At 42.7% G+C, this 10,804-nt stretch overlaps 1 protein-coding gene across 1 annotated transcript in view; it reads right to left on the bottom strand.

The window, feature by feature from the left end:
* Positions 1–2,519: 2,519 nt before the first annotated feature.
* The window catches only part of LOC143290989 (uncharacterized), a 20,418-nt gene continuing 12,133 nt past the window's right edge, over positions 2,520–10,804 (bottom strand). The window contains exons 3-7 of the mRNA XM_076600575.1: positions 10,399–10,500; positions 7,839–7,971; positions 6,473–6,583; positions 3,581–3,778; positions 2,520–2,644 (exon numbers count right to left, since the gene is read on the bottom strand). Coding sequence (XP_076456690.1) covers positions 2,520–2,644; positions 3,581–3,778; positions 6,473–6,583; positions 7,839–7,971; positions 10,399–10,500 — 669 coding nt within the window. The remainder of the gene's footprint in view (positions 2,645–3,580; positions 3,779–6,472; positions 6,584–7,838; positions 7,972–10,398; positions 10,501–10,804) is intronic.

Genomic DNA, 10,804 nt, shown 5'->3' with positions numbered 1-10,804 from the left:
ACCCCAATGATGCATGAATCTGTCTAAATCTGATTAACTTACTGTACGTGTTTAATTGATTGATGGTTTCCAGTTGTGAATACTAATTATTTTTATAACTAATCATATCATTATTTATCAAAGCTTTGCAGTTTTGCTGGTATATTCCCCTGACTTTTGTTCCACGATGCTTGTTCTCGTAATAGGTAACCCTCATGTACAGATTGAGGTACATAAAGTTCTGTGATTCCCTGTTTGTGCTTTGCACATTTTCTCGTAGCTCTGTCAGCCTATTTATTATGGAAAAGACCAATATGTGAAAGAACCTAACAAAAAGTAATATCTGTTTCTTTCAGTTTCAAAAGATGTACAATATGACTGATTTACAATATGACTGATATTTTGCATTTGCTCTTACAATCTGATGAGTTTAAAGCATATAATACGGATTTTGAATCAACGCAAAACTGGAAAATAAAAAATATAACACAGAGAAAAAAAAAAACAGCTATAAGTTCAACAGTAAACATTGATCGATTTTTTTTACCAACATAGTATGATGGTTGTTTTCAGTTCTGGTATGACAGAGTGAGCCGTCAGTGTAAATCTGTGAATGATCACGGTTTCAATTCTGAAAGGTGCAATCAGACTTCCGTTGCTATGATATTCGGATTTTTGTTCTTTTTCATGTCAGCATGAAATATATCAAATTGTGCTCTACTTATCTCTCAAATGGGGCATGAACTTACTGTGTTCTGTGTGTCTACATCACCTGAAATAATTTCAGACTTTTGGAAATGTTTGACACAAACGTACCAACGAGCGTTAAATAAGATAAGTTTTTAGCTCTTGTAGGGAAGTTGTTTTCAGATGTAATTCTTATTTTATCTAATGAAAAAAAACCAATCATTTGTGGAGCTTCATAATATGTATTTAGCACATGCGAGACTAACGTATTCATCCAAAGGTAGTTCTTCTATTTCTTTGTATGTTCCGAGGGTCGATGCGTGGAAAGGCACACCATGTTAAAGTCTGTATGCTATACAGTCGAAAATTTGAAATTTCTTTAGCAAATATTTTGGAGTATTGAAAAACACTTGTTGCCCATAAGAAAGATTGGATCGAATTTAAGATGGTAATAAGTGTTTCAAAATTATTGTATCGTGTCCGCCGTACTGTTTTCTTATAACTTTGTGTAAGTTTAAACATTTTTATTGCTTTTGTTATCATATTATATATTCAATGTGGGCATTCCAAGTTAGTTTCGAGTTGAGCATTAACCCTAACAATTTACCATGTCTTTGTAACGAATTGTATCATTTTCAGTTTTAAATGATGGTAACTCTTCGGGATTAGTACCTTTGGTAAAGAGCATAATGTATGTTTTCTGCCCATAATGTAAGACCATTAAAAAAATCTATTTCTCTTTGGTATATTTTCTTAAAATAGTTTAAAGCCCTTTTTGATGTATTTCGTTTCACAGTTACATTCATCCACATACATATATCATCTGCATGATCATCTGGGATCACGTCTTCTGATAGATGGAGTCTCCCGTCGGACCGACGGATGAGTAGGCAGGCAGGCTTATCTGTCAGTGTGTGTCCTCATATGGGAGAAGAGGCCGATTCTGGATGTGCAGCACTTCCCACAGGTGTTGCAAGGGAAAACGTCTCCAGAAGTTGAGCCCTGCTTCCTTCGCTCACGCTTCTCCTTAATGCCAGCGTTCTCTTGTTTTCAAACGTCTTTATGCCACACCATAGCACAGCATCCTCCAGCGAGAGCGGTCAAGGGCATCAGTTTCCCAGGAAGCGATGCCTATGTCACAGGCTTTGAGGTTTGTCTTCAAGGTGTCCTTGAAGCGCTTGCAGGGTCTTCCAAGTTCACGGTGGCCTTCCTTCAGCTGGCCATACAAAAGCATCTTCGGGATCCTGCTGTCTGTCATGCGGACAACGTGTCCTGTCCAGCGTAGCTGGCACTGGATCAGCAGGCTTTCGATGCTGGGCAGGCCGCTCTTCTCTAGGACCTGGAGGTTGGAGACCCTGTCTTGCCACTTTATGCCCAGGATCTTTCGTAGGCATCTCTGGTTGGAGACACTGCTGTTCCGATTTTGTTCTTTTGGTCTTCTCTTGATTTATGGGTTTCTGACTGACCTTCAGTCTGTCGATGTTTTTTCTTTGCTTTTCGCTCAAGTAGTGTGCAACCCGGTGATGTTGGACAGCATGTGCATTCAGTGCTGGCGAAGGGGAGGCAGTGGAAGCGGACGGAGATGGTGTCTGGGTCTAGGTCGTTGGTGTTCTTTGCTGCTTGGAGGCTCCTATTGTGCAGTCAACTTTTGCTAACAAAGTCCTCATTGTTCTTGTTCTTGTTGGTTATCGTCCAATCGACCGCACACACAAAGCCGTCAGTACTCGTGTCTTTTCAGACACGATTTTTTTTCCAGGTTATTATTATTTTTTTTTTTATATAGTGATAGAATGACTGCTTTCAATTCGGTTGCACTGTCGATTTTGAAGTGGTTGTCTGCCAGTACATCGTTGTCAGGGGTTGCTACTGGCAACAGAACGCCGAACGGTGCAGGGTTTTTCCGTGTCGTTCTTGTCGCTTGGTTCACCGTTTTTCACTTTCCGCACGGTCAGTGTTGGGGATTCAGACGTTGATGCAGCTGGATGGTGACCGCGTACGTCTTGTTTTTCGTCATCATTTTTTACCATCAAACTTGTAACAACCTACAGGCTGAGCTCAGGTTCAATTGCTGCTTGCCATTGCCATGGTGTGTGTGTGTGTGTGTGTTGTGGTGTGTGTGTGTGTGTGTGTGTGTGTTGTGGTGTGTGTGTGTGTGTGATGTGTGTGTTGTGGTGTGTGTGTGTGTGTGTGTGTGTGTGTGTGTGTGTGTGTGTGTTTATATCCTTGGCAAGCGCCGCTCAAAACTATCGCAAGAGACCGGCAGACACACAGGCACTGAGAGATAGACAGAGATTACGATATGTCAAGAAGGAAACACACACACACACACACGCACGCGCACACACACACACGCACGCACACACATACACACGCACGCGCACACACTGAGAAACGACAGAAAACGCCAAAAAAAAAACCACAAAAAATACATACACACACACGCGCGCGCGCGCGCGCGCGCACGCACACACACACACACACACACACACACACAAACAACGAGCAGAAATCAACACAGACAACTTCGAAAACATGAACAATCCATGCAAATATGCATTACCCCACCCCCCAAAACCATATGCCTTAAATATATCAAACAAATTAATTAATATGTTTTTCCCCTGTTTATATGTTGCAAATCACATCAAGTTACAGAATATTGCTTATCAGTGCTTAATCATACCGATTCAAATCTTTAATTGTTGATTAGTCAAGTTCGCTTACTGTTATCATTAGTATTTCGTTCTAAGGATGTTGTAATCTCATTTTTTACTCAAAATTTCACCGGTTATAAGTTATCTAACACACACACACACACACACACACACACACACACACACACACACAAAGAAACGACAGAAAACGCAAAAAAAAACCACCAATATCCTTCATGTCTTTATATATAAATACTAACCACACAGTCCACAAAACTTGCTGCATTTGCTGCGACCGACAGGATCAGCGCAGACCATGGGGAACAACTCTTTGAACTGGGCACACGAGGCAATTTCGTCCACGCAGTTGGAGAATGACCTTATAGTGACGTCAGTGGTGCTGAGGGGTGTGGAGGGAAACGCAGTGGTGGTGGTGAGGATGGTGGGTTTCGGTGGGGCTGTAAGTTGATAACAAAGAGGGGGCGTGGCGTGGAGTGGGGGATAGGGGGGGATAATTCTTTTTTTTCTTTCTTTCTTTCTTTTCTTCTGTATTGTATTAATTGTATTGTATTACTCTTTTTGTCACAACAGATTTCTCTGTGTGAAATTCGGGCTGCTCTCCCCAGGGAGAGCGCGTCGCTATACTGACAGCGCCACCCCCTTTTTTAAATAATTTTTTCTACCTGTAATTTTATTTGTTTTCCTATCGAAGTGGATTTTTCTACAGAATTTTGCCAGGGACAATCGTTTTGTTGCCACGGGTTCTTTTACGTGCGCTAAATGCATGCTACACACGGGACCTCGGTTTATCGTCTCATCCGAATGACTAGCGTCCAGACCACCACTCAAGGTCTAGTGAAGGGGGAGAAAATACTGGCCACGGCTGGTGTGGTTCGAACCAGTGCGCTCAGATTCTCTCGCTTCCTGGGCAGATGCGTTACCTCTAGGCCATCACTCCACTCATTTTTATCAATTCTATCAATACATCCGTGCCAAATACTAAAACTAATCATCAGATATCCTCGACTGGGCGCAAAAACCGAGTGGGTAATTAAAGCGTCGGACTTTCAACCTGAGGGTCTCGTCTCAGGTTCGAATCTCGCTATCGGCGCCTGGTGGGTTAAATAAGGTTTGGAAATCCCCCTCCCCCCACCCCCCCCTCCCCTCCCCCCTCGTCCCCCTTAACCCCCTCCTCCTTCCGGGTCAACAGATATGCAGACCTGCTAGTGCCTGAGCCGCCTCCCCCCCCCCCCCCCCCACACACACCCCTTCCAACCCCTCTGCCCCCCAACACTTCGTGTGTACACCCAATCAGAAGATCAAATACGCACTTTAAACATCCCGTAATCCATGTCATCGCTCGGTGGATTATGGGAACAAGAACATACCCGTCTTGCACCCTCCGAAAACGGAGCATGACTGCTTACATAACGGATTTAAAAAAGGCATGCACGTAAAAGCCCACTCATGTACATGAGTAAGCGTAGGAGTCGCAGCCCTCGAAAGAAGGAGAAGAAAAAAAAGGAGGAAGAGGAGGAGGAGAACAAGAACAAGAAACAGATGTCTCTGTCCCATTGAACAGTGCAGCCCAGCTGAGCAGTGTATATATGGCAATACAGTTCGGTGCAGTGCAGTAGATCTAAAGAGGAGTACAGTACAGTACAGTACAGTCATATGAAGCAGCACCACCACCACCACTGCAACTACCACTACCATTACTACTACTATTGCTACTTCTACTAACTACTGAGACACATCAGAGACATAGTGGACACAGTATCTAAGGAATGCACTTTCTGAATCCTTCCTACTTCCTGTGCAACGCAAAAAACGACAGTCATTCAAGGAAGACAACTCCTTTAATCATCCCCTCTTCAAATCCATGCAAAAGACGACACAAGGAAGACAACTCCTGAAGGAAGATAACTGTTTAATCACTCCCACTTCCAATCCATGTAAAAGACGACACAATCATTCAAGGAAAAATGACTCCTGAAGAAGACAAATCATGAATCCTTCCCCCTTCAGATACAACGCTAAAAGCGACACAGCCATTCAAGGAAAATAACTCCTGAAGGAAGACAAATCATGAATCCTTCCCCCTTCAGATACAACGCTAAAAGCGACACAGCCATTCAAGGAAAATAACTCATGAAGGAAGACAAATCATGAACCTTTCCCACTTCGAACAATGCTCAAGACGACACAGTCATTCAAGGAAGAGAACTCCTGATTAAAAGACAGCAGCTGATTTCAGTTTCAGTTTCTTGAGGAGGCGTCACTGCGTTCGGACAAATCTATATACGCTACACCACATCTGCTAGGCAGATACCTGACAGCAGCATAACCCAACGCATTGAGGCCTTAACTATATGTATAACTATTTGTGTGCCTATCAGAGCGGATTTCGTCTGCAGAATGTTGCCAGAGGACAACTCCTTTGTTGCCATGGGTTCTCTCTCAGTGCGCCAAGTGCGTGCTGCACACAGAACCTCGGTTTATTGTCTCATCCGAATGACTGGACTTGGTTTTTCAGTCAAGCTTTGGAGAAAAGGCGAGAGCATGAATCGAACCTAAGCGTCTTAACCATTCTGTCACCGTCATCTACTCTGTAAACAAAACCAAATAAATAAACAAACAAACAAAGGAGAGAAAAAAGATGAAGCAGAACAAGAAGGAGGAGGAGAAAGAGAAGAAGGAGGACGAGGAGGATGGGTAAGAGAAGAAGAAGGAGGAGGAGAAGGAGGAGGAGAAGAAGAAGGAGAAGGAGGAGAAGGAAGCGAAGAAGAAGGAGGAGGAGGAGAAGGAAGCGAAGAAGAAGGAGGAGGAGGAGGAGGAGGGGGGGACAAAAAAAGAAGAAGGAGGAGGAGGAGAAGAAGAAGGAGGAGGAGGAGGAGAAGGAGAAGAAGGAGGAGGAGGAGAAGAAGAAGAAGGGGGAGGATAAGGAACAGGACAAGAAGAAGAAGGAGGAGGAGAGGAGAGGAACGAAAAGTATACCATAAAATAAAACCTCCAAAAACAGGCACTTACACTGCACGTTTTCATAAACACCATCGGGTAAGAAAAGAGCGGCCAGGCGGAAAGAGGGCTAGTGAGAGAGAAAGAGAGAAAAGAAGAAGAGGGAGGAGGAGGAGGAGGAGGTCAGTGCATACCGCAGAATGTACAAAAGTGGCTGCAGCTGGCGTAGCCATAGGGATCGTAGCACATGATGGGGAAAAGCCTGCTCTGCTGAGCACAGGAAGAGTCGTCGTCACACATGGCCGCTGTTCGGAGATGTCAGACAAGGCGAGGGTGAGCCACGACGACAACGACGACGACGTAAATGATGATGATGATGATGTAGGTTGTTGTGGTGGTGGTGTTGATGGTCACGATGATGATGGTGGTCAAGATAATGATGATGATGATGATGATGATGATGATGTAGGTTGTTGTGGTGGTGGTGTTGATGGTCACGATGATGATGGTGGTCAAGATAATGATGATGATGATGATGATGATGATGAGAAGAAGAAGAAGTGAAGAAATGAAGAAGACAAAGAAGAAGAAGAAGAGGCATGATGATGATGATGATGATGTTGCTGCTGCTGATAACAACGATAACAATAAGACGCCAAACTGTGGAACACGTGACCCAACAGCGTACAGATATCTCAGTCTCCCCTATCTTTATTTGGACGGAATGTACTCCTTTAGCTAATCACTACGTCCGATCCCCATACTGTTAAAGTGTATCGGATCTGTACCAAAACTGCCCCGTACCAAAATCAACACAACATTCCTGCACGCACATAAGCACTGTCTAACACACGCCCACACAAGAATACTATCTCATACGCGCATGCACGCACATACTCTCTCACAGACACACACACACACACACACACACACACACACACACACACACACACACACACACACACACACACACACACACACACACACACACACAGAATGTATGACAACCATGCCCAACTTTGACCATCAGAACAGCAGAGGAGGCACCTGCTGTCCTGACTATCTTGGCTAGAATCTGATTATAGTGGAGACTGTCTTGGAGAATGTCTCGGCAAAGAGGGTTTTTAGAAAAGTCGGCGTTGCGATGGTTCCCAAAGACCAGCTAGAACCCCCCAAGCTGTAGGCAGTGCTAGTTTGAGAGTCACAGTCCTTCCCAAAGGACCACGCTGTGAATGACTTCCCATTGCAGTGGTGGAGAAACCACTGATCATACAGATCTCCCTTTGCTGTTGGCCCAACTGTAATGTCAGGCTGTGATATAAGCCGAGCGTTGGGCCTTTGAATACAGAGTACAGAATACATTATCATATCAATACGAGAAATGCATGTGTGGCGCGCACACACACACACACACACGCACGTACACACACACACACACACACACACACACACACGCACGTCCACACACACACACACACACACACACACACAGACGCATGTACTCACGCACGCACGCACGCACACACACACACACACACACACACACACACAGAGACGTACCGTTCAGTTCCAGGACAAAGATGTGTTTGTCAAAGCAATGGAAATCAGCCAGTCTGTCGTGGAAGCGGTCCCGTGCTTCTGAAATGTTGCTGGCTCTGAAGTCGTTGGCGTCAATGGACTGCGTCACTTTATCCTGGTGCAGATAATTCATCACTGAACGTCATCGTTCACCCCCGAAAACGTAGTATGGCTGCCTACAAGGCGGGGTAAAAACGGTCATACACGTTAAAGCCCGCTCGTGTACATTCCAGTGAACGTGGGAGTTTACAGCCCACGAACGAAGAAGAAGGTCGTCGTTAACAACGTACACAACCCAAAATGACACTGACTGACTGAATGGATGAATGGATGAATGAAAGGATGGATGGGTGGGTGGATGGATGGATGGGTGGGTGGGTGGGTGGGTGGGTGGATGAATGAACGAACAAACGAACGAATGAATGAATGGATGGATGGATGGATGGGTGGATGAATGAATGAATGAACGAACGAACAAATGAACGAATGGATGGATGGATGGATGGATGGATGGATGGATGAACGAACAAACAAACGAACGAACGAACGAATGAATGAAAGAATGAATGAATGATAGGAAGGATGGATTGATGGATGGATTTCTGATGGTTTCATTTTTGACTATATGAATTTTATTTCTGTTTGAGCAAGTAATTTTTCCCCAATTAGCACTCGAAAAAGAAAAAAAAGAAAGTAAAGAAAAGGTGAATGACCGACAAACGTCTGATTGACTGGCTGACTGAATGAATGAAACAAATGAATGAATACATGAATGAATTAATGAATGAATGAACGAATTTTATTTCTGATAGTTTCTTATTGCCTTACTTATTGAATAGCTGACTGACTGACTGTTTGATTGAGTGACTGAATGAAACGAATGAATGAATTTTTGTTCTGGTGGTTTTATATTGTCTTACTGAGTAATTGACTGACTGACTGAATGAATGGGTGAATACATTATTTTTATTCCGATAGTTTCATATTTCTGATGTTTTTGAGATTGCCTTACTGACTAAATGAATGAATGAATAAATGAATTCCAGTTCTAGTGATTTATGATTGTCTTGCTGAGTGACTAACTGATTGAATGAATGAATGAATGAATGAAAGAATGAATGTGAATGAATAATAATAATAATGGATACTTATATAGCACACTATCCAGAAATCTGCTCTAGGTGCTTTACAAAAACGCTTTTGTTTACATAAAACATTACATCTATGTTACATACACACACCAAAATGTGACTACACACACACACACACACACACACACACACACGCACACACGCACACACACACACACACACACACACACACACACACACACACACACACACACACACTGCATACATACATTTTAACAAACATGTGTATCTAACAACTACCCTAACACATACGCACACATAGGTAGGCACAAACTTACATAAACACACGCACACACAATACACATTCATACACATGCATGTAGTTATGTACACATACATATGTATACACACATAGTCAAACACAGCTAACGCAAAGGAAGTGGACCTGCCACAATTGAACTTTTTGCTGAGGGAAAAGGTGAGTTTTGAGACGAGATTTAAAAGGTGCAAGGGAATCAGAATGACGGAGGTTATCAGGGAGCTTGTTCCACGTCTTTGGCGATTGAAAAGAAAACGATCTGTGTCCATAGGTCTTACTTCTGACGTGAGGTATCCTGAGAAGTCAAGTATCAGAGGAAGAACGGAGTTGGCGAGACGGGGTATAGATATGGAGGAGTTCAGAAAGATACTTGGGGCCAGATCCGTTGACTGCAGAAAAGGTCAGAGTGGATAGCTTATAGTCTATTCGATCAGAAACAGGCAACCAGTATGAATGAATGAATGAATGAATGAATGAATTTAATTTCTGGTGGTTTCATATTGCCTTATTGAGTGACTAACTGATTGACCGACTGAAAGAATGAATGAATGAATCATTAATTCTATTTCTGTGTGAGCAAGTAATTGTTTCCCCGTTAACACTCGAAAGGGATTAAAAAAAAATGTATAAAAGAAGAGGCCCAAAAAAAAGAAAGAAAAAAAAAAGAAATCTAAAAAAAAAGAAAAAATAAAGAAAGAAAAGAACAAAAGAAACAAAAGACAAAAACCCGAAACAAACAAACGAACAAAGAAACTCACACAAAAGAGAATGAATATCAATAACACACAGTATAATAAAATAGAAAGAAAAAAATAACAACTTGCAAACATATCATGAAAAAGACGATAAACACACACACACACACACACACACACACACACGACAACAACAACAACAACAACAAACAAACAAAAAACACCATCATATTTCGCCATTTTGGCTTCAAATAATTCCATTAATTGCAAGTTATGGAATAGACTAGCTTTTTATTATTTTATTTTTATTTTCATTTATGTCTTTGAAAAAAAAAAAAAGACAGACGAAGCAGGCCACTGCCGACGTGTAGGTAAAGATGACTGTAACAGATACATATAACATGTATAGGAAGAAAAAACTGGCAGACTGTGGTCACCAGAATGAGTTTCCGTTGTTTGGGGTCAGCCAGCTCGGGGTGGAGAGAGGTGACCACTTCCGTGAAGTAGCAGTTGTCTCCCCGGATGGTGATCAGAACCCTCTGGAAACATGACCTTACGTACATGTTTTGTTTTTTTTTTGTTTTGTTTTGTTTTGTTTGTTTTTGTTTTTTTCGCAAAGTTTATTTTAATTTCAGGATATAATGGACATTCGTGAAGTTGTTTGGTGTCAGCTTTTCTTATCACTGCTGATGTTCCTTTCATTTCCAACTCTCCCTCTCCCTCCCTCTCCCTCCCTCTCTCTGTCTCTCTCTCTATCTCTCTCCCTCACTGTGTGTGTGTGTGTGTGTGTGTGTGTGTGTGTGTGTGTGTGTGTGTGCGAGTTCGCATGCCTCAACCACCCTT

This window comes from Babylonia areolata, chromosome 16, assembly GCF_041734735.1.
Source record: "Babylonia areolata isolate BAREFJ2019XMU chromosome 16, ASM4173473v1, whole genome shotgun sequence".
Classification (NCBI taxonomy): Eukaryota; Metazoa; Mollusca; class Gastropoda; order Neogastropoda; family Buccinidae; genus Babylonia; species Babylonia areolata.
Note: the sequence above shows the minus strand (reverse complement) of the source record. Positions and strands in the feature narration are given on the sequence as shown.